General features: G+C 52.9%; 1 protein-coding gene across 2 annotated transcripts in view; it reads right to left on the reverse strand.

Annotated features, from left to right (window-relative positions):
- The window catches only part of ZNF687 (zinc finger protein 687), a 48851-nt gene that overhangs the window by 9473 nt on the left and 15172 nt on the right, over positions 1–24206 (reverse strand). The window contains exons 1-3 of one of the 2 annotated variants that reach the window (XM_039512555.1): positions 15300–15410; positions 10663–12926; positions 1819–1997 (exon numbers count right to left, since the gene is read on the reverse strand). In XM_039512555.1, the coding sequence (XP_039368489.1) occupies positions 1819–1997; positions 10663–12906 (2423 nt within the window). In that variant the 5' untranslated portion in view covers positions 12907–12926; positions 15300–15410. Of the gene's footprint in view, positions 1–1818; positions 1998–10662; positions 12927–15299; positions 15411–24206 lie in introns of those variants that run through there. The other variant, XM_039512554.1, reaches the window with a different exon arrangement.

Raw genomic sequence — 24206 nt, forward strand, 5'->3', positions numbered from 1 at the left:
CCGGTAACCAGTGAGCAAATGCAGAGTTCAAAGCAGGCTTAGTGACCTGTGCCCCGCTGGAATTCCTCTGCCCCTTTCGAGAGGCAAGCGCATCTGCTGCTCTTTGGATCTCCCACCTGGGATTTTAGCCCTTTGGTGAGGGTCACTGTCTAATGGTTAACAGAGTAAGATCAATTGCTGAGCATGGGAGACAGCTACTGCAGTACAGTCAGCTAATGCACTCCCATCTGATCACCGTGCTTTCGAGAGGTAACGCCGGGGATCAAAATCAGCCCTGCCAGGAATGACAAACGTGGCCCTACAGGCCTAGAGAGACTTTAAAGTCAAAGCAGTCAAACAGATTTCTACTTGGAAACGATGGGATGAATACAGGGACGTTCCCACAAGCTGCTTGTCCGTAGTCAGCTGCACTTCTCCGCTGGGAGATCTCTGCCCCACAGAGCCTGCATTATTGCCCAGGAACGGGCTGACTCACTATAGATGTTTTGGATCCTTCCTACACGGTACAGGAAGCTGTTCAAAGAGGGAGAGAGCAGGGAACAGCACCAGTCCTGAGTTCTGCTGAAGATAATTCATGTGACTGGAATACCACCACCTATTTCTCAGACAGCGCTTACGTCAAACCACTTCACAATCTGTAATGTGTTTTTAAGAACATCCATACTGGGTCAGACCAAAGGTCCATCTAGCCCAGTATCCTGTCTCCAACAGTGGCCAGTGCCAGATGCTTCAAAGGCAATGAACAGAACAGGGCAATTATCAAGTGATCCATCCCGTCATCCAGTCCCAGCTTCTGGCACTTGAAGGTTTAGGGACACCCAGGGCAGGGGGTTGCAGCCCTGACCATCTTGGCTAACAGCCATTGATGGACCTATCCTCCAGGAACTTGTCTAGTTCTTTTTTGAACCCAGTCATATTTTTGCCTTCACAACATCCCCCTGCAATGAGTTCCACAGGTTAACCGTGCATTGTGTGAAGATGTTCTTCCTTAGGTTTGTTTTAAACATGCTGTCTACGCTCACAACACCCCTGTGAGGCAGGGCAGGGCAGGGCTATTCACCATACTGTACAGATGGGCCACAGAGGCAAAGTGACTTGGCCAAGGTCACACAAGGAGTTTTGTGGCAGAACAGGGAACTGAAACTGGGTCTCCCATGTCTAGGGCTAGAGTCCTAACAGCTGGAGCATCCTTCCTCTCCTAGCTGCTGGCAACAGGAGACCGGCTGGCAATCCTGGATCCAGGTGGCCTCTTTATTAACAAGCCAGGTGCACCACGGGGAGAGTCAGATTCCTACCAGAAGGGCCAGGCTCCGCCACCATTCACTTCTTGGCCTCTGCTGAGACTGACAATCCCAGTTGTGACGGTGGGGACATCTGCCCAGAAGGAACTGGAATGAACCTCGCCCCCTATTTCATACGGCCACCAGCCATCCCACGGCTCAGTCACAACCAACCCGTGTTGGATTTGAACTGCTGACCTAGGGGCTCCTGCCTCTTCTTATAGCAACAGGAAAATTCTCTGTCAGCAGTTGAAATGACGACAGCCAGAAGGAGGAAGCAAAGCTGACAGTTCATCCTCCACTTTGCACCAGTGACTGAGCTAAGCAGGAAGAATTTGCCCGGAAACCTTTCCCTGCGGCATCTGCAACCCAAAGCCTGTGCCACAGGGCTAGCCCAGTGCTTCTCAACTTCACCTGACTGGGACCCCTCCAGGCTACTCCTCTCTAGCTGGGACGGACCCAGGACCCACCCCGAGTCCTGTGGGAAGGCCAGGGGGGTCACAAGCCCCCGAAGCACCGCAGAGCTGCAGCGTCGTACCTGTATCCCACCCTCCTGGAGAAATGCAGGCAGGCCTCCTTCAGGTGGGCCTCGAAGTTCGCCAAGAGGAAGTTCCCGCCACACTCGGGGCACACGTGGGGAGGTCGGTTTTTGTGCATCCGTTGATGAGCGTTAAAGCTGCAGGGATTGGGCATCATCATGGGGCAGGTCGTGCACACCTGGGGGGGAAGCAAGCACAGGTAACGTGAACATCCATCGCGCGGCACCTCCGGCCGCCACCGACTTCACTAGGTCGTGCAAGAGCAACGGACTGGCCACGCGTCCCCTTCCCTCCCGGCTCTATTCGGAGCCCCGGGAAAGCCTGGGAATGTCTCGCCAAGCCCAGCGGACGGTATAAAGTGGTGGGTGCGTGGCTGAACTTGGCCTGACGCAAGTTTTGATTTTGCAAAGTGGGGGGCTGTTTTTAAACTGTTTTCCAACCCAGCCCAGGCAGGCAGGCAAGGGTTAGTATCATGGTAGCGCCTAGAGCAGGGGTGGCCACCCCTGCTCTGAGAAGCAGCTAAAATTTACCAATGTACATTGCTAAAGAGCCACAGTAATATGTCAGCAGCCCCCCCCCCTTCCCAGCGCCTCCCACCCACCTGATCAGCGCTTCCCTCTCCCTCCCCAGCTGTTTCGTGGTGTGCAGGAGGCTGGGGGGAGGGGGAGGGCATGGGAATGGGGGCAGGGCCTGTGGCAGAGGAGGGGGTTGAGCAGTGAGCACCCCCCTGACCCACTGGAAAGTTGGCGCCTGTAGCTCCAGCCCCGGAGTCGGTGCCTGTACAAGAAGCCGCATATTAACTTCTGAAGAGCCGCACGTGGCTCCGGAGCCACAGGTTGGCCACCCCTGGCCTAGAGGCCAGCTGAGATCAGGGCCCCATGGCACAAGGTGCCGTCTAAACTCATACGGTCGGACTGAGAAAAGGCCCTGCGTGTTACTGCCACTCGGTGCCTCTACAGCTTTGTACCCAAGCCATGGTAACAGAGTCCATGCCCCAAAGCGCGTCTGAGCTAAACGGAAAAGAGACACAGGGCAGGAGGGGAAACCGAGGCACGGAGACTTGTCCATGGTTGCTCAACAGAGCCAGGAGAAGAACCCTTGTGTGCAATATACATTAATACGCCACAGTCAGTGCGAAGCAGAACAGCCCAAAGCCAGCCCCCCCGGCCAGGCTGCTTGGAGGGAAACGCTTAGCGAGGGCTGGGTATGTCGATTGCTGCAGCACTGGTTCAGTGACTTGTATCCCGTGGGCGGCGGCTGCTTGTACTGACTCGCTTCCCGATGGCTGCCAGGAGAACACAAAGCGTGGAAGAAAAGCGCCTTTTTCTGCTTCTCAAAGGTCTAAATAAACACAAACAGGTGGAAGATGCCGGTTCGACGCAAGCCAGAGCGTCCGTTAGGAATTTCGCTCTGCCGCGCATCTTCCATCCAAACTGGTTCCAGATTCCCCCATCCCCTTCTGCCATTGTACTAGAGTCAATTAGAGGGGGAGAGAGACATTAAGAGGTACAGACAAGGGAGGGGAAGGGGCTATTTCCAGCTGAGCTTAGAAGAGGTTCAAGGAGGCAGTGAGATACCGAAAGGCAGGAGCTGAGGGGAAACGGATTCAGGAAGCCACAGCAGGCGGCCAGAGAAGCCAAAGGTGAGAGCGAGACACCCCCACCCCAGGTCTGTGTGAATCCATAAAACCAGAGGGCAGCTTGGAACTGGATCCTGGCGGCAGAGCTGCAGGTCTTTGTACGTGCAAGAGCCGCGGTTGGTCGGCATGTGCAGAAGGCCAAGCTTAGGGGGGCTGCAGTCGTTAAGAGGGAAGCAGAAGCCTGGATGAGGATTTCAGGAGGCCGAGGGGGCCACAGGAAGGAGCCGTGGGAGGAGAAGCCAAGGTCGCCAGCTGGAGCCAGTGGATGGAAGAAGAAAGGAGGAGTGAGGGGCGCGTGCAGAAGTCTGAGAAGGACAGAAAAAGCTTCAATTAACCCTTTCAACGCTAACGGCTCCCCGTGACTCTGTAAAGCGCTTTGGACGCATCTGGAATTTAAAGGGTGCTGCATAAATGCACAGCCTAGAGCCGGCTGCCATATACCTCCTTTCTCTCCTCTCTGGGCTCCTGGCATGGCTTCCCCCAGGTACCTCGCCCTATAATTACTCAGGCTTGGGGCCAACGGACCAGGAGGAGTCCTTCGAGTACAGCTTAGCAGCGAGAAATTACCAGGGAGCAATGGACTGGACAAGAGAAAGCAGCCAAGGCTCGTTCCAAGCAGCCTAGGAGTTATGGGTGCGGAGCTGTTTGTTGTAGGCTGGCTGGCGAGTCTCTCAACAATGGAGGATAGGGATTGAATACCCCGTAGCTAGGACAGACGCTCAGAACTCAGGGGGCCCAGATCAGCACTCCATCGCCGAGTCCAGGCTCGCATGCTTGGGAGAGCACTTTGCAGGACACACCAGCCCTGGCTTTTCCTAAAAGAGAAGGGGTGGGGAGGCACGCGTGTCTGAGGAGTGCCCTTATTTAGATTTGGCAACCAAGGCTGCAATTAGATCAAGCTTCCAGAGCCATGTGTGTATTCACGCCAGCTCTGTCCAATCCTAGGAGTTACTGAAGCAGAGAAAACTCTGCTGACAAATTCAGGCAGCACAAGAGATTTAAACAACAAAGGAAAAGCAAACAGGAGGGGGTGGGGTGGGAGACAGCGCCAGTCATAACCAGATCTGGGCATCTGAGATCAGACATCAAGGACATAACACAGGCAAAGAAGGACAATATAGTAGCCTTGTAATTCTAATGGCCTCTTGTTAATTCACTTTGTCAGTGCAGAGTTAAGGTTGCCTGATGCTATCTTGTGCCCTTCCAGAACATTTGAATTCAGCTAAACTTCCGAAAGCCAGGAAATAAAAAGGTAAGGTACATGCCATCCCCGCAACATCACCTTAACTCTGCCCCCTGGGGGCTGGCAATTGCCTCTGGAAATCCTTCGGTAAGGGTGACACAGTAATAAGGGGACACGAGGAAGTTTTGTAGGTCGTGTCAGCAGCAATACATGGCGCTTTCCTGCCATGGTGACTGGCAGACGTGGTCTGTGGGGTTAAGGAGGGTAAAGCTGAAGAGGGCGTAAGAGGGGGTTACGGCCTTATACAGTTCAACCATTGTGCCTTGCACCTCTGGAGTGGACTTGGTGCACACCAGATCGGAACATGTTTTGCTTTAGGCCTGGTTTACACTGAAGCATGATATAGTCACAGCTGTGCCAGCCAGGGGTGTGAGAAAGCCAACGGTTCTGCCCAACGCCACTACGCTGGCAAACAACCTCCCACCCATGTAGATGCAGAAGAGCACTTCTGTCACCGCAGCGGGGTGGTGGGGTTCCCAGGCTGTCAGAAAAACCCTTCTATCGGTGCAGGCTGATGGGGCTAGGCCAGAGTCCAGATATGCCCGCAGGTGTTAGATGCTGCTCCCATGCTCCAAGTGTTGTGTACACTCTGCAAGGCACAGGGCTAGGATGCGTGTTGGCCATCACGCAAAGAGGACAGAATTACGATTGCGTGGTGCAGTTGGCATCTCCCTTAACTCTAGTTCCTGCTTTTCAGAAATTTGAGTTGAGCTGAACTCGATGTCCTGGAAAGGCACAAGGTGCCACCAGGCACCCTTAACTCTGTGGGACCGACGCTTCTCGGCAGTGAATTCTTTTTCTGAACCAGAAAGAGCTGTTCTGTGCAGGAGACGGGTTAGTGGAGGGAGGCGTGATTATCGGGTGGTTTGAAGGTAAGGTGCTGCCGTGCTAGGCAAAGGCTACTGTGTGATTCTCAAAAGGGTCCTTCCCCCTCCTGTGCATTTTGTTGTAGCGCAGTGGTGAGCACGGCCCTGCAGGGAAGTGTCTGGAGGGTGCGGTTGCTGACAGGGCAGGGAGAGAAAGCACAGGGATGGGTTATTTCACAAGGGGTTGAAAGTTTCATTCCACGTGGGTTACCGTAACTAAGCGTTTGTGGGGAGGCTGGTGTGCAGCTCCCTGTCTCGGCCCCTCCCTCCCCAGAGCATATTTTCCCTCTCCCCTTTGCTCCTTTATCTACCCCTCCACCTTCAGCTTAAAGCAGATCTGGTCGTAGGCGGTGCCCTAGCTGGCTAAGGAGCGTGACCATCCAATCGGTGACATGCCCAGCGTCCACTCAGCAGCTCTAGAAGCCGGGGGCACGCGCCATCCCTCCCATGGCTGCTAGCGGCACTCGCCCATTCGCCTCTTCGCAGAGGCTTTCAAAGGGCACCTCAGCCCAACAGCCTGGAAGAGGAATCTGCTCGCCGCAGCCCCGACAGACGCCCCAAGAATAGGGCCCCACATCTTGGCAGACACCGATGCCAAACCGGGGGGGCGCGCTCTGGCGGATTGTTTTTTGGGGGGAGAGGCAAGCGGCGACACCAGGCGGCCCGTGCCAGGGCCTCTACAGAGGGCAGGGAAGGAGTGCCACCTCCACCCCAACCCAGAGGCAGTGCTACAACATTGGGGGTCCTAAGCAAGCACACGTCTCCTCCCACCCCCCACACTGACAGCCCAAGCCCCCCACCAGCTGGGGCTGACAGCTTGAGCCCCCCACCAGCCCAAGCTGGTGAAGGTGCAGAGATCACATAAAATCATGGGATCAGTGACCAACTGGAGCCATAACAACAACAAAAAGCAACTAGGGGGCCCCCTTGGGCTTCTCAGACCCTACACAATTGCTTACTCTGCTTATGTCTAGTGCCGGCACTGCCTTGGTTGTGCATAATGGGGGGGGGCACAGACAGATGCTGTTAATGGTAAGGGGGGGGAGTTTGCACACTGCTACTCTAGCTGAGTTTAGCCTTGAAAAGACCTCGCTCCCTCCTGGGGCAGATGGACACCAAGTCCTTGCACGACAAGCCCCTCCCGCTGCTATTTAACGTTAGCTTAATCACAGCTCGACCCAAGCTGGCAATTCCACCTCCGGTTGCAGTATCCACATCCCCCAAGAGCCACCACCTGTTCTCCAAAGGCGCCGCATCCAGCTACTCCTCGCTAACACCCACTGTGCTCCAAGGAGCTTTCCAGACCCTTTGGGAATCTCTCCGTCAGCCTTTGTAACGTAGCGAGGCCCCGAAAGCCCAGCCTTACCCACGTTCCGCACGCTATCCGTAACTCCAGCTGTGCGAGCGCGTGCTGCATCAGCACTTCAGCGCAGAACCTGTTCTCCAGGTCCGCGATCGCCTCCCCGCAGAACACTCTGCACGAGTCACATTGAGGCACCGTGCGGGAAATTGTATCAGCTGAGAAAGCGGTGCCACCCAAGCCAGACCTAGCCCAGCATTCGTTCTCAAAGGCCTGCTGAGGGCAAGACTCGACCTCGCGGTCTGGGAGTACAACTGGGGTTGAAGCACTGGAGCACGTCGCCCGGAGCCACTCCGTGACTGACGTCAGATACACTTTCACACATGCCTCCCCAGCGCCTGTCTGGGTCCCTCCGGAGGCGAGTCCGTGTGGGTCGACCCTGGCTTGCGGGATTCCCTGCAGTACACTTTGCGTGAGCTGTGCATGGGCATCTTTCACAGCATTGCAATATGCAGAGCAGCAGTACGTTCAAGACATTAAGGGTACATCTATACTACCCGCCGGATTGGCAGGTAGCATTCGATGTATCGGGGATCGATAAATCGATCCCCAAATTGATGCCCATACTCCACCTCGGCAGGAGGAGTAAGCGGAGTAGACGGGGGAGCTGCGGCAGTCGACTCGCCGCCGTGAGGACGGACAGGTAAGTCGAACTAAGATACAATAGCGTAGCTGAAGTTGCGTATCTTAGTTCGAACCCCCCCCGCTAGTGTAGCCCAGGCCTAACAGAGCCTTCTAACTTCGCTGGGATACTAGAGGCTACTTTCCAAGCAGTGTAAAAGAATCCCATTCTAACAGGCAGAATTAGCTCAAACCCCTGGTTGATGAGGGGGGTCACTGACTACAGCACACCCCCCTGAGCTACTCTGGGACTCTGCCATCAGCTAATATGGAGATATACTTATCTCACAGAACTGGAAGGGACCTTGAAAGGTCATCAGATCCAGTCCCCTGCCTTCACAGCAGGACCAAGTACCATCCCTTTTTTTTTTTTTTTTACCCCAGATCCCTAAACAGCCCCCTCAAGGATTGAACTCACAACCCTGCGTTTAGCAGGCCAGTGCTCAAACCACTGAGCTATCCCTCCCCCCATGCTTATTCACCCTCACGCACATTTCCACATCCTCCCCCTAATCCCCACATATGCACACATCAGTTTGGATCTGTTCTCCAAGTCCAAATTCTCAGGTCAATAACTTTCTCAATATTGTGTCCCAATAGGGTGATGGGTAAAGTAAATGCCGAGTGACAGACACACTAAGATACCCAGACATGTGCAAACAAGTGTTACAAGAACCAGCTGGATTAGTACCAGGCTGTTTGTAAGAAGGCTGTATCTCAGGAACCCCTTATTCAAATAGCCCGAAATTTGGACCACTATCCCCACTCTGCATCCTCATGAAACACGGCGAGTTCCAAGCCAATTTCAGTGAGCAGGAGGATTTTAGAGCCAACAGCCAACCTTTAAACAGAGAGTAATGCTCATCCTTAACTACAGCACGGCGATATGTGAATTTAAACCATCGTTTGGCTGTAACAGTGCTCGGAAGTAAACAAAACAGTGAAGGTGGAACAGTAAATTCCGTTCACAGGAAAGAAGCCAATGAGCTTAATAATTTAAAAGGACAATGTTAAGGGGGACAGAATTTGTAGGTTCCCTATGGGACTCTGGATACCAAGGTAGGAATAGACTGTATTCGGGCTCATTCCGCCTTTTAAAGATCAATCCGTACTCCGCTTTAATACTGAGAGAGGCTGGATGTCATCATGCCGAGCGAACCAGGATGTGTTCGCAGCAAACAGGAAGTAGACGGGATCTCCGGCCTAGCTCTCCAGCAGGGAGCTAATACATCCAGGCTTCTCCACCGACTTAACTTGATGATTAGCGCCAACAAACCAGGAAGCAGCAACCGGATCAAGACTCTAGCAAGAATCCTAATCTTTTATTAGCATCTTTATTTAATTCTGCCCCGCCCCTCAGACTTCAATAATACACAGATGCCTATTACAAGGCCCTGGGTGCCTTAGCACATAATTAATGCTACAGGGGAATGCCACAGAGCCATTCATAGGCCTAAGGCCAGAAGAGACCACTCTGATCATCTCAGACTCGGACTTTAAGGTCAGAAGGGACTATTATGATCATCTAGTCTGACCTGCTGCACAACGCAGGCCACAGCACTTCAGCCCTCCTGTATAATGCAGGCTACAGAACTTCCCTGAATTCAATCCTCTTTGAACTAGAGATCTTTTTGATTAACCATCCAACCATGATTTAAAAATTGCCAGCGACGGAGAATCCACCCCACTTGGAACACCACAGAATCAAACCTTAGGTCTGGTGCTTCCAAGAAATTCCCCACTTTCCAAGTGATAATACAAAGAAACGTGTTTTTTAAAAGTGCAACAGAGGATTAATTATTTGCTAATTGCTAACAATCCATGAAAGTGACAGACCCTGGGGAAATTGTCCTGTATCTCTGAAATATACACATGGATTGAAAGAGACCAGGTGTAAGCGGGTTACATAGAACTGAATGTGCGATTTTATGCTCTTCTCTAACAAGACGGATACTGGGAGCACTAACTCTTTTGGAAACTGCCTATCTATGTACAGAGTCAGCAGACCCTGAACTGTAGTGACAGGGTAGAGAGACTCCCAGTCAATTTAAGATCATTCCATTTCAAGGTTTCTCCAGTTCAGTTGTAGGCTTCCCTGCTTTCCTTGGAGACTCTCCCCCAGGCTAACAGATCCGGGTGTCTGAGATTACCTTTCCTGCACCGCTCTCGGCAATCTTCCTCACCCTCTGCTCCTTGCAGTCTTCAAGCTTTGCACATGCTTACATCCCATATTTCACTACGTGCAGCACATTTCGTCTCCCAGGTCAATTCCTTCTCCTTTACCATAAGTTTATTCAACCCAAAATTGGGCTACCAGAATGTGTCAACGAGTCATACGGGAGTCAGCACCCTTGGCTCCAGTCCCATGCGGCTGGCCAGGCTCGGCTCCATGACAACAGGGGCAACAGGAGCACTGTGACTCCATGACAACAGGTTGCCACACCACTGCCACAAATTTGGCCTGGCCGACCCGCCAGGGGAGGCAGGCCAAACCAGAGTGGTGATGCGACACCAGAGGTGGCGGGAAGCCGAGCCCAGCCAGACGCGTAGTACGGGAGCTGCAGTAGCTGCCGCTACGGTATGCACGGTGTGCTTACTACATTGACGTGTCTATTCAATATTGTGGGTAAGATATTTCATGAACTAGATTTTTTTGCACTGAAGCTATTTACTGGGTCACAACAGGCCACCAAGGTTCACAAACAGGTCCTGAGCCGCTGCTCTACAAGGGACTGGTTTCCTGCAACAGACGCTGCCTCTGTGAATAGAAATTTTGCAAATAGCAGCCGCATGATACAGGAAATAAATCAGGTACAAGGCAGTATAGAGAGCTGCTAACATAACAGTGCATATACCCAAGGCCTTTCATCTCAGGCTCTTGAATGCCTGTACCTGTGGGTAAATAGCCTCATTCTGCAGAGGGAGAATCTGAAACAGAGGGGAAAGGACTTGCCTGAGGTCACACAGTGAACCCATAGCAAAGCTGGGAGTAGAAGCCAGGTCTCCTGCCCGCTCTGCTCCCTGTCTCGCCATTAGACACGCTGCCTCCCTCAGGAAAGCGCTAGGACACCCGGTAGCTCTGCAATAAGAGGGGGTCGAAGCTGTTCTACCTACCGTGCTGGTGATTGTTCCCGCGGTCACAGCCTGCTGGAAGTGCGCAGCGAGCCCGGCTTTGTCCTTGCACTGCTCCTTGCACTCCAGACACCGGAAGCAGTTATAGCTCGTTTGCTCCGAGCTGCCGCTCAGGGGCAGGATGGGTTGGTCCTGAGCCCCGTTAGCGGTCGCCATGGCATCCGGAGGCACCCCAGCCACTTTGCCAGCCGCGAGGGAGGTCACTGACACGATGGGGGTGATGTCCGGCTGGCCAATCATTTGATCCAGAGCAATAGGTCTCATGACCAAGTGGGAGCACTGCATCACCAGGCCTTTGTCCTTGTGCTCCCGGGCGTGCAGGAGCAAGCTGCACTTGTTGAAGAAGACCAGGCGCTTGGTGCAGTGGTTGCAGGTCACTTCGATGCGCATGCTGCGCCGGTCGTAGTGCCGAGCCAGGCTCTTCTCCAGGGCGAAGGAGTCCCCACACTCCAAGCAGCGATACCCGAAGGGCGGGAGAGTCAGGCTGGAGTCCGCCGGAGGATTCAGGTTGGGTTTGTAGGTTGGCAAGAGGTTTTTACTGTTCAGGATCTTGTTGAAAGCCTCCACCAGGCTGGACTGGCTCCTGGAAATGACCGTCCCGGCAATGGTGGGCGAAGGCTTCTGCGGCTGCACCATCACCACCGTAGTGCCGTTGACCTTCTGGTTGGCCGTGGTGGTGACGGTGGTGGTCTGGGTCACCGTGCTGACGTTGGTCCTGGTGTCGGCTTTGGGGAGGGTCTGCGGCACCAGGTTGATAATGTTCTTCGTCACGGCCTTGCCCGGCAGCACCACGGATTTCTGCTGGGCTACGCTGGCGGCGATCAGCATGGCGCTGCTGGCGTTCTGGATGGTGGTGACCGGCAGAACAGTCCCTTTGATTTTGGTGCCATTGCCCAGCTGGACACTGACAATTTTGGGTCCTTCTATGACTTTGAGGGGACTGGAGAGCTCCATTTTCTTTTTGGGCACCTCCAGCACGCTCTCCTCTTTCACCACTGCAGCCGGGAGCACGGAGTCCTCTGTGGCGGCCTCCTGAGAACCTGGCTCCGAAGGCAGCTTGGCAGCTCCCGGCTCCGAATCGGAGGAGACTCTGGTCACCGTCCGGGTGATGCTGCCGGAAGACGTCTTGATGGTTTTAATCCGCACTTTGAGAGGCCGCGAGGAACTGGAAGAGGGGGAGTCATTGCTGCCGTCTTCATCCTCCTCCTCTTCCTCCTCACCGCTTGACATGCTCCGTGGGGGTTTCTCTAGAGCCTCCTGCTCTTCCTTGAGAGGGATGCTCCCCAGCGGCTTGGGGGAGCCAAGGGGTCCGGGGCTCCCCTCCGGCAGTGGGGAAGGTTTGAAGACCGGCTCCTGAGGGCTGGTGGGCGAGTGTTTCACTTCGGGGAGGTTGCTGGTGCTGCTGTCAAGGTTTGGATCTGAGCTGGGCCAGGACGTGACGGGGGAATCATCCGTGGAGTAGCGGACGGTGACCGATTTCAGGTGCCCCAAGGGGCTGTCATGCAGGGCTGCAGCCAAACCCTTGGGGCTGGCCCCATGGTCCAGCTCCTCCGAGTCGGACTCCTCTTTCTTGATCATGGGGATGATGGCAGGGGAGCCGTTCACGCCCCCCGCTTGGCTGGTTTCAAAGGGCTGCGGGAAAGCCGGCGGGAGGCTGTCGGTGCTCTCTCCAGCTGGCTCTTTGCAGTCTGGCGATGGGGCAGGGGACGGGGTGGGGGACGGGGAGAGAGAGGGCACAGAGAGGGCTCTCTCTTTCTGTTTGCCCTCCCGGGGCCTGTCAATCAGATCGGCAGAGTTCTCCTCGTGGGGATCGGGGCTGAAGTGGGAAAAGATGTCCATGGGTTTTGCCCCTTTCTCCTTGGATGCCCAGCACTCTCCGTTGGACGACGCCACCACTTCCCCTGGCCTGGAGGTGGGGGACCTGGGCATCTCTGGGGCACCAAAGCCATTCTGCAGCAGGCGGGGCCCAAGGCCGTGCCCTTCTTTGCCGCGGCCGTCCAAGGGGTCGAGCTGCTCGGGGCAGACGGTGTTCTTCACTATCACGCTGACGGCAGTGATGTCCGCGTGGGGGAGGACGTGTTCAGGGGCCACGGGCTCCCCGGGGACCTGCTTGATGTGAGCCTCAGCCTCCTCGTGGCCAGAATGGATGGCCTCGTTGGTGTCGATGTCCGGAATATCGAAAGCTGCCAAGAGGTCATCAAAATCCGGGGTCTTCATGTCACCCATGGTGAAGAATCTGGCAGAGTCTAAGAAAAGGAAGACAGAGGATTTAATATCACAGGGCAGGGAACCTTCCTGGACCGACACAGACCATGCTGGCATCACAGAGCAGCAGGCCACACACAGGACCAGAAGCTAGGACATTGTAACCCCAGCTGTGTCTATCTCAGGTTCTGGTCCGTCACCATACGGGCCTTAGCGTATTTATCCTCACGACCCCTGGGCAGCAGGGCTGTTACACTGTACAGAAGGGGAAACTGAGGCACAGACACACTTAGGGCACGTCTCCACTGCAGCTCACATACACACACACGCCAGCCTTAACCTAGCTAACTTGGGTCACGCAGCAGTGAAGCTGTGTAATTGTGAGTAATTACCCAGGGTTCCAGGCGAGTACATTCCTCGCCAAAGCCCACGCCGCCAGGGCTTCGCTACTCCGGGACCCGAGCTAGCTTCAATCTAACCAGCTTGGGTACGTCTGCACGAGCTGCAGTCACACCCTAGGGCTGCCATAGAGACGTAAGCTTTTTGACTCAGCCGAGGTGATACAGGAGGCCTGTGGCAAGGTGGGGAATTGAACCGGGTTCTCCCAAGTCCCAGGCCAGCGCTCTAACCCCTAGGCCATCCTTGCTGTCTAGTCCCAGCTCTGGCCCCCTTGGGCATACATCACTTTGCCCCTCCCTGCTGCTGTTTACTGCATCTTTTTCTGTAAAATGGGAATAAGCACCTCACACGGGAGTCACAAGGGTTTGTTTGCTGTGAGAACAGGATTCATAGAGCTCAAAATGCACACGGTGGCACCAAGGATACGTCTCCAAAAACACCATTATCCCACTCTTCACCAGTCTAGGGTCACGTCGGGCGCTTGGATCCTACTAAGACGTGCCCGTCGGAATGCCCAAGGGATCTAAAAAATTCTTCACTGACTCTTGGAACACAGCCAAAGTTCTCTGTGGCCAGCCGGGGAAAACTTTGTTCAGTCAAAACCCCAATTTTTCTATTGAAAAAACAATTTTGATGTAAAATTTTCAACCTGCCCAAAAGATCAGAATAAAACAAAATCTGCCCATCTCTCTCCATCAAAAAGGGGCCATCCCGGCTCTGTGGGTGGAGTTCCATGGACGTGAATGGCATTGCACTGCTTACACCAGATCTGAATGCGACTTAGGATTCTGAAACCTGCAGAAAGCCTGACAGTAGGAAAGGATCCAATTTACGCCCCAAAGAGTGGATTATCCGAAACACATACATAGGCCAACTTCTAGCAGTAACCTTCAGATAACCCACTGGAATATTGTGCTATAAACCACATCTAACCCCTTCGCTCCATCAGGAGCTTCAGCAGGGCGACCAGATGTCCCGATTTTATAGGGACAGTCCTGATTTTTGGGTCTTTTTCTTATATAGGCTCCTATTACCCGATTTTTCACACTTGCTGTCTGGTCACTCTAAGCTTCAGAAACATACATGATTAAGTTTACTAGAAGAACTGCCCCTTTGATGTTATCGACTTGTATGAATAACTGGCAAAATATCTGGCAAATCTCAAAACACTTAAAAACCCCAATTCTAAGATGACATATGAAAGATCTTCCATGATTTGGCCAATATTTCAGCAGCTGTATTTCCCCTGCCTCATTAATGCTTGTTCACAACCTTGTAAGAGTAACTGGGCTTTTCACCCCTCAGCTTAACTGTGACGCTTCCAGGAGTTGGTACTTTAACTCGCAGGCTTCTTTAGCGACATGGAAGTGTCAGGTTAACACAGCTACCTCACTCAGGGGCGTGACAAATCCACACCCCGAGGGGTGTTAAGCCGACCTAAATCCTCCTGTAGCAGCACTAGGTCAATGGAAGACCACTGACTGAGCGACTGGCCTCTCGGAGAGGTGGATTGCCTATACTGATGGGATGCTCCCATCAACACAGAAAATGTCTACACTGCAGCGCTACAACTGTGCTGCTACAGCGTTTCCAAGTGCAGACAAGCCCTCTGACTATCTGTAAGCAGCACGTTGTTCTGAGTCCCCACAAACACATACGTGAGCAAAACCATTCTGTCTCGCTAGGTTTATTTGGGGAAGGCCAGGACAAGTTTCTCAGAAGAGCCCTTGTTGGGCTGAATACTGATGTTCTGTTTTAAAAATTGGCGCACACGTGCATGTGGTCTGCACGACCGGTGAGAAGCAACAGCTCCTCTGTGGCAGAGGGGATCAGTGAGGGAGCGGGCTCTCAAAGCACACCAAGGAAAAGCGTCCAAAATAAGAAATGACAGCATGTTTTCACAGATAGCAAAGTCACATCATGCAAAGAACGGAGCTACAGCGCGCACACCCCCTAGCCTGGTCTGGTTCTGTTATTGTGGCTCTGCACAAAACAGATTGTGGAATGATACTAACCTAGATTAAGGCTGCAGCCGTTCCAAACTTTTGTAGAACAGTGGTTCTCAACCGGGGTTACTCAGAGGTCTTCCAGAGGGTACATTAACTCATCTCAATATTTGCCTAGTTTTCCACCAGGCTACCTAAAAAGCACCAGCGAAGTCAGTACAAACTACAATTTCATACAGACAATGACTCGTTTATACTGCTCTATACACCATACGCTGACATGTAAGTACGATATTTATGTTCCGATCGATTTTATAATTCTGTGGTAACAATGAGAAAGTCAGTGATTGTTCAGTAACAGTGCGGCTGTGACACTTATATTTTTCAGTCTGATTTTGTAAGCAAGTCGTTTTTAAGTGAGGTGAAACTTGGGGCTAGACGAGACAAATCAGACTCCTCAAAGGGGTACAGTCACCTGGGAAGGTTGAGAGCCACTGATGTAGAAAGGCACCGCAAACGGTCCAGTGTGATGGCACCAAACCAAAGACATGGTCTTTATGGTGAAGGCACGTGGCTAACTGTAGCAGGTCACTGTCTCGGCACTAGCATAAGGCATTTCCACGGGCCTTTCCATAGCTGCAGCCACATTGACCTGCAGTGCTCTAAGACCACGATTAAGAACGACGTAGAAGTAAATGTTTTCACATGGTTCAGGCGGCCAGCACATATGGGGACAAACCGGGCTAAGAAACCTGGTTCTGAGTCTTGGCTAAAGCTGTTTTTATACATGGTTTGGTCTCATTCGTGTCCTCGAGACCTCATTAGAAACCTGTTTCACTATGACTGAGCTTAAGCAGGGGTTTAAAGACCACTAGGAAAGTCACTGTAGACAGCTTAGTAGGTAGGTTTAGTCTAGTTATATTTTTACCCCTCACCATAGGTCATTCCAAGGGGATCTCTGTTCAGTCGATTGACCACCAGAGACATCCCCCGCTGCACCAATGTCATCTATCGGACCATGCGGGTGAACTTCTCAGTGGGACTCTTCCAACGCCCAGCCAAATAGCTCTGCCCTGCAAAACAGACACTAAGTGTGTCGACACTGCAATTAGACGCCCCTGGAGGGTCTGTGCCAGCCCACACGGGCTCACGGGGATCAGGCTATGGCAGAGGTGGGCAAACGACGGCCCGCGGGACCGTCCTGCCTGGCCCTTGAGCTCCTGGCCAGGGAGGCTAGCTCCTGGCCCCTCCCCTGAAGCCATGCCGCCGGGCGGGCAGCGCTCTGGGCGGCGGGGTTGCGCGCTCCTGCCAAGCAGCATGGCTGGCTCTGGCCGGGCGGCACGGCTGCCAGACATGCTGCTCTGAGTGGCATGGTAAGGGGGCTGGGGGGTTGGATAAGGGGCGGAGGGTCCCGGGGGGCAGTCAGGGGACAGGGGTGGTTGTATGGGGCAGAGGTTCTGGGGGGGCGGCTGGGGGTGTTGGATAAGTGTGGGAGTCCCGGGGGGGGGAGGCTGTCAGGGGGCAGGGGTGTGGATAGGGGTCAGAGCAGTCAGGGGACTGGGAGCGGGGGGGGCGGTTGGATACAGGTGGGGATCCCAAGGACAATTGGGGGGGTGGGTCCTGGGAGAGGGCGGTCAGGGGACAAGGAGCGCGGGGGGGGGGTTGGATGGGTCGAGGGTTCTGAGGGGGGACAGTCAGGGGCAGGGACCAGGCTGTTTGGAGAGGCACAGACTTCCCTACCTGGCCCTCCATACAGTTTTGCAACCCCAATGTGGCCCTCGGGCCAAAAATGTTTGTCCACCCCGGGCTAAGGGGTGGTGATGTAGGTGTAGACGTGAGCTCTGGGACCCTCTCACCATCCCACAGCCCAAGCCCAAATGGCTACAATGAAGCATTTAAACAGTTCCTTCGCCCAAGCCAGCTGGCACGGGTCAGCCATGTGTATATAATTGCACTGCAGACATCCGCTAGAAGGGAGGCTAGTGTGGCAAACAGAATTTGTCCAGAGTCCTCGCTACATTTGAAACGGGAGAGTGCGCAAAACATTGTCTACCAGATTGGGAAGGGGTTCGATAGGAGGAAAGGAAACGGCTGGGAGGCACAAGAGGATAAGTGATACCGAGAATGGGCTGAAATTACAAAAGGGAAAATTTAAGCGACACTGAGACCTATTAAGGCTCTGGCGTCATCTCCCCGGGGAAGAGGAACCCTGTCTGCTGAGACATTTAAAGGCAGATTTGATAGAAGAGCCACTAGAAGATACTGGAGGGATTGATCCTGTGCTGGACACCCGAGTAGGAACAGAGGGGATTTTATTAGCAGAGACCTCCTCTATGATTAAACCCCATCCTACGCAAACAAGTTTCAAAGAGACCACATGATGTTCCTCCAGCCATGACTAGGGACAATGCAGAGATGTCATAAGTGATGTGGGAGGAGAGGCTCCATTAGACCTCTCAGCAGAAGGGATATGTTGAAAAGAAGTGGGATTTCAAAGAGCCGGGACAGAGGATCTCTGTATGTTACGCTCAGCTCCATCATTTGCCATCTGTTTTCCCAGCACATTGGCCCGCTTAGCCTCACACACGATTCTGCAGGGAAGTTTGTTTTTCAAATAATGATTTTTCTCATCCCGGTTTGGCAGAGTACGACCATTTACAGACAAGAGAGGAGACAAGCAGGTTGCTGCACACAAAGACGTCCCGGAAAAAGCCAACAGTTGGCCTACGCCAGCAAAGCAAGGATTTGTTTAGGGAAATTCTCCCCTTTAGAACAGATTGAACATGCTCCCTGGATTTCTAGTTTACCTGTGCACACTGCCTCCAATACTACCATGGAGGTTATGGCCAGTGCAAAGGATTCTCCCCTCTACGCACAGCTTCCCTCTTACTAGGAATAGGTTCATCCGCACGTGGGCATGGAGAAGAGACAACCAAGAGGGATTTTCTGAATGCCAACTTGGACATCGGGGAAGGAGAAAGACGTCCTCTTAAGCAGCTCAACCACAATTTTGAGAAGCAGCATTGGACACGGCTTCAGTAACCAAAATAACCTCACTTTCGAGCAGTAAAACTCGACTTTGTCCAGATCTTCAAAGTGCTCAATGGCCCAGGCCCAGCAGATTGAAGAAGACGTCTACACTGCAGCTGGGAGCATGCTTCCCAGCCCGGGCAGACAGGCAGCAGCTGTGCTTGAGCTAGAGTCGCCAGGATCACATGGGCGGCAGTTTGGACTAGCTGAGTGCAAACACACCCAGGATACGTACTCGGGCAGCTAACCTGAGCCACCGTCTGCGTTACGCCAGCTACGCCGCTCCTGTCAGGGTGCTGGTAGCTCAAGCAGAGCGAGCGTGTCGCTGCCGACAGCGGGAAGCACGTTCCTAAGGAAGTTCAGTTGGCAGCTCTGTTCCTCAGGCCCAGAGGAACTTTCCACCCCCAGGGTACAGCTCGGCTGGCATCAGACAGAGCTTCCTTCAGCTGTGGACCAATCTCCCATGGGAACTACGGCCCATCCCAGACCTCCCCACCTCCAGCTACAAGTGCCAGGTGCACTTCTTCAACCCGTCTTCCCTGACATAAACACAACGCAGCGTGTAACATTTGAAAACAAAACCCTACCAAAACAAAACACTCCACTGCACATAACATTCGCCCTTGAGAGGAGAGCGGGAACGAGCTGATGGGCACATCACAATCCACAACTGGAAGGCACTCCGACACTCCGGTGACGAAGACAGGATAAGAGCCCCGACAGAACAGAATCGTTCACCTCCGTAGAAATGCCCAAGACCTGGCGGAACCAGAGACTGAAACTAGCTTGGGAACGAGCACTGCCCATGAAACACCGGTTCTGGTATACTAGACACACCAGTCTCCAGGGCTGTCACTTCTCACCCGCAGTGAATTCTCAATCCAAAAGGAATATTTTAAAGAATGCTCATGAAACACTGAACGTAGGCTTTTACGCTGCTGAGACAAGCACCGTTATTATGTGGCCTGGTGTCACACGCAACCTGCGTGCTGCTTTTTATTTATGCATCAGACTAATTATTCAACATCTGCCCTAACATCCGTTGTTGCAGTTTACTTCCACTTATTCTACTATAAACAATTTGCATTTATGTCTTTGTACAAGCAGAGACACGTGACCTCCACTAGGGAAAAAACAACCCAGACATTTCATTTCTCAAATACAGGGGTAAGTCAAATCCTGCCCCTTGTCATCCCGGTGTTTCCATAGATTAGTTTCTCCTGCACCCCTTCTGATTAAGTCCACCCCCCCACTTTTTTTTTTTTTTTAAATACACCCAGCCCACCACGGTAGGAGACCAGACCCCCCGTTGTCTTTGAAAACCTCACCGGTTTAAAAACAGAAAGTAAGAGGCATTTACAAACCGTTCGTAGCTTCCATGCTCCCAGAGACACTCGTCAGCCGATCGCTCCCTGAAAAAATTGCTCTTGAGGGAAGATCGTTGACTCTGCACAGGGCTGATTACATTAGCGTTTCCTCGTGGTTTAGTGTCAATGGCAAATTCCCCTCCACCCCCACAGGGGGGTTTTGTGTGTTCTTAGAAGTCACTATTCCACGGAGATCCCATCTGCACCACAGCAACTGTGCCTGTGTCTTCACTAGGAAAACAGGCAGTGTTCTTAACTCGAGCTCACACATGCATGGTAAAATCCCGGCGAAGACAGGGCAGTTTGTCGTTTCCACATGAGTTAGCAGATCACGGCGAGCTGTAGGCTCTCCCCGTCTTTATCTCAAACTGCCATGGGACAGCCTACAGCTTACTGTGACCTGCTAACTCATGGGAACACGACAAACTGCCTGGTCTTCTCCAGGACTCTAGCAGAGTTAGCTAAACATGAGCCTAAAAAAATACACCTGTACAAGGCTGATTGTTCGGAGGGCACTGCACTGCCACACAGTTTGGTTACTGATGGTCCTGAAAGACATTCTACCCAGGCTACAGCGTGACTCAGGAACCGTTCCTTACTGTACCATTTAATCGAGCACTTAGATATCTGCAGATAAGGGGGGTTAATCAATTAAGATCCACATTTCTTGGTCAAGGTATAGTCAAGGTCCAGACTGCAGGGAAAATCATACAAACATTATAACAATGAGGGTGATAAGTTTAGAATGACGAGGCAAGAAGATTTTTGCGGTCCGTTCAAAAGAGTCTGGCGGTCCCGATTTGGCCGGCGTCCACCTATCGACTACCCCTGGTATAGAGTCACTCTCATTTGACAGACTGGAAAACAGACACAGAGTAGGGAAGTTGTGGAGTGACCTAGAGGCCGAACCAGGATTAGAACCCAGATCAAGGCCACCCCAACCCTGCCTTTGAGATCAATGTAAGATTTCAAATCTAAAAGCTCACGGTTCTGTTATCAAACCACCACCCATCCACCAAAGAGCACAGGATACAGAACCACCAGAGACCAGTTCGTTCTGGCTACGTCTGGGACAAGATGATGGGTTTTTAAATGGAGATGAGCTCAGTGTAAAGATGCACCTCTTCTTCCAGTGAATACGTAGCCTCTGTCCCCAGTGCCGGTTTCTTGGTTTGGATAGTCTGGAACTCAAAAGCAACACAGCCGTGGGCAACTGTCGTCAGGGTCTCGCAAAAATGAGGAACCCTCAATGGTGAGCCATGCTGATAATCTAAGGGAACATTTGTGCTTTCAATTTTAAGCCAAAGGATATGGTTTCTGGTTAGTCCACACACACATTAACCGTGAGCCCGTCACGTCCATTTCTGGCTGGATACGCAGCACGCACAGTATTGCCGTTACAGGGGCGTTTTCATTGCAACTCGACCATGTAACTACTGTTCAGTCCTACAGGGGGCACTCAACGGGATACAGGATTATGTAACAACTGCAGTAATCAGCCCAACAGGCTTATTAAAGGCAGACCAGACTGTCGGTGAGTAGAATAGTCACTGGCTGAAATGCAAAGGCCGTGCTGCAAGGGGCCTCCTTGCAGAAGGAGGAAGCAGCTTCTGTAAGTTGCTCTGTAAGGAGAATCAAGTTTTATCCTCACCCCCCACCCGAATACCCTTCCCCCTCCCCCAAGCCTGTTCACAGAAACCCATGACTTGTCTAAGGATGGCCTGTGTGCAAAGGGCACAGTGCAACAGGGAGACAAACCAGATCATGGGCTGCTGCTCTCTGCTAATTGCAGAGCTGGAAAAGTTTGTCCGATTAGAGGCCAACCCAATGGCAGAGGGGCAAAAAGGTAGAGAAACTACAGCCAGGTCCACACAAAAAAGTGAGGTGGACCCAGCGACGTCGCTCAGGGATGAGGTGAAAAACCCACACTGCTGAGCGATGTAGTGAAGCTGACCTGAACCCTGGTGTAGATGGCGCTAGGTCAACTGAAGAATTCTTCCCGTGACCTAGTTACTGCCTCTCGGGGAGAGGGATTAACTACAGCGATGGGAGAACCTCTCCGGTTGCTTTAGCGAGCGTCTACATTGATCGGCTGCAGTGTTTCTAGAGAAGCTGTAGCTTCAGTTCTCAAACCCAGACTATATAGAGTTTGAGATCAAACAGCGCTTCCTACCTTGCAGCACCTCCTAACGCCAAGCTCTGGGACATCTCTCTTCAGGCACGGGTGGGGTGTAACCACCACAGCCCAAAATGGGTGGGGTGGGGAGGGGATTGGGGTGGTTGGGGAAGTGAAAGCTGCATGCCTGCCTCAGGGATGTCCTGGGATCCTGAGTCTTCTATGTCATTAAGAGACAAAAGTCCCTGTGTCTCTGCACAGTGGTGTAAACCCAACTCCCCCACAGGCTAAGTAGAGCTTCAGAGATTTGAAGGCCAGAGACTGTCTCCCCAAAATTACCGCATCAAGCTGCTAACCTTTGCTTGAGCTACAGCAGATCTCTTCAATTTAAAGACTCCCAAAGCAATGAAAAATCCACCACTTCCCGAAGTAAATTGTTCCAATGGTTAATTATCCTCCCTGTTGAAACTGTTGAATGTGTCTCAACTCAGCTTCTAGCCACTGGATCTTGCTTTCCTTTTTTCTACTAGATTAAAGAGCTCTCTCTCGGAAATCTTCCCATGTAGGTACTTGAAGGAGTGACTTGTTCGCGGTCTACAACTCCTCTTGGATAAACTAAACTAAACAGGCTGAGGCCTGGTCTACACAAGAAAACAAAATCTGTTTAACCATGTTGGTTGGGGTGTGAAAAATCCACACCCTTGAGCAGTGCAGTTAAACCAACCTAAGTCCCCGTGTAGACAGTGCTTGGTCAAGGGAAGAATTCTCCCATTGACCCAGCACTGCCTACATGGAAGGATTCTTCTGTTGACCTAAGTACCACCTCGTGGGGAGGCGGGTGACCTATGCTGACGGGAAGAATTCTGAATTCTACACTGAAGTGCTACAGCCCGACAGCTGTCTGCTTTAGCATTTTAAGCGTAAACAAGCCCTGAGCTTCTTTAGTCTTCCTCTATGAGGCAGGTTTTCCAGGCCATGAATCTTCTTGTAGCTCTTTTCTGAACCCTTCCCAACTTGTTAACATCCTTATTTAAGTGCTTAAGTGCACACTAGAACTGGACACAGTCTTACTAATGCAGGGGCGGGCAAACATTTTGGGGTGTAGGTGCTGGGACTGAAGGGTTCAGAGGGTGGGAGGGGGATCAGGGCTGGAGCAGAGGGGTGGGGTGCAGGCTCTGGGGATGAGGAGTTTGAGGTGTAGGACGGTTCTCCGGGCTGGGACCAAGGGGTTTGGAGGGCGGGAGGGGGATCAAGGCTGGGGGAGGAGGTTGGGGCTCAGGGGTGCAGGCTCCAGGCAGCACTTACCTCAAACAGCTCCCGGAAGCAGCAGCCATATCCCCGTTGTCCCCCCCCCGAGCTCCTACGCGGAGCCACAATCAGGCGACTCTGCGCACTGCCCCGTCCGCAGGCACCGCCCCTGCAGCTCTCATTTGCCACAGTTCCCGGCCAATGGGAGCTAGGGGGGCAGCGTGCAGAGCAGAGCCCCCTGGCTGCCCCCTACACATAGGAGCCAGAACAGGGTCATGCCGCTGCTTCCAGAAACAGCGTGGAGCGGCCCCGACCCTGCTCCCCAGCTGGAGCAGGGCCATGCCGCGACTTCCGGGTGGAGCGGCCCCTGACTCTGCTCCCCAGCGGGAGCTCGAGGACCAGCTTAAAACAGTGGGCGAGCTGTTTGCCCACCCCCGCAATAACACCACTTCCCTACTTCCACTTGATATTCCCCAGTTTATACAGCAAAGAATCAGATCTGCCCACTTAGCTCCAGTACTGCACTCTGAGCTCAGGTTCAGGGGTGATCTACCCCAACCCCCAAGTGCTTTTCAGTGTCACTCCATTCCAGGAGACAGCCCCCCCCCCCCCAAACCCATCTTTGTTTCAAGATGTAGGGCCTTGCCTTTGGCCACATTAAGATACGTTCAAATGAGCCCCCGCCCCCAGTGATCCAGATCTTTCCGTAGAACTGACCTGTTCCGGTCAATATTTACCACTCCCTCAGTTTTTGTGCCATCTGAAAATGTTACCAAGGAGAGTTTGCACCATCGTCGTACGGGGAAACTGAGGCACGATGAAGGAAGGAATTTGCCCAAAGTCAGTGGCAGGGCTGGGCATGGAACCCATCCTCTCTGCTCCAAGCACCAGACCACGCCACTTCCCAAAGCAAGGGATTGGCCCGTATTTTAGAGTCCCAGCCTCGGATCTAACCCCTAATCATTACCACTAATATTAGGCAGCTTTCTACGCAAATGCACTGTAAAGCTCCCAACACCCCTGCAGCTGCTCCGCCTAGGGGTTTAGTGCAGGTGCAAGTGGCTTTATGCTTAACTAGGAACCAGGGCTGCTGGCTGGAGGATCCCACCCACTACCCTCCCTCCCTTAAAAAAATACCAATAGAGGAGGAGTCCTCGGGTCTATCAACAGAAGCCATCTTTGTGCACTGATGCTCTGGAATTGCTGGGGGTATTA

The sequence above is a fragment of the Mauremys reevesii genome, linkage group 24 (assembly GCF_016161935.1).
Source record: "Mauremys reevesii isolate NIE-2019 linkage group 24, ASM1616193v1, whole genome shotgun sequence".
Taxonomy (NCBI): Eukaryota; Metazoa; Chordata; order Testudines; family Geoemydidae; genus Mauremys; species Mauremys reevesii.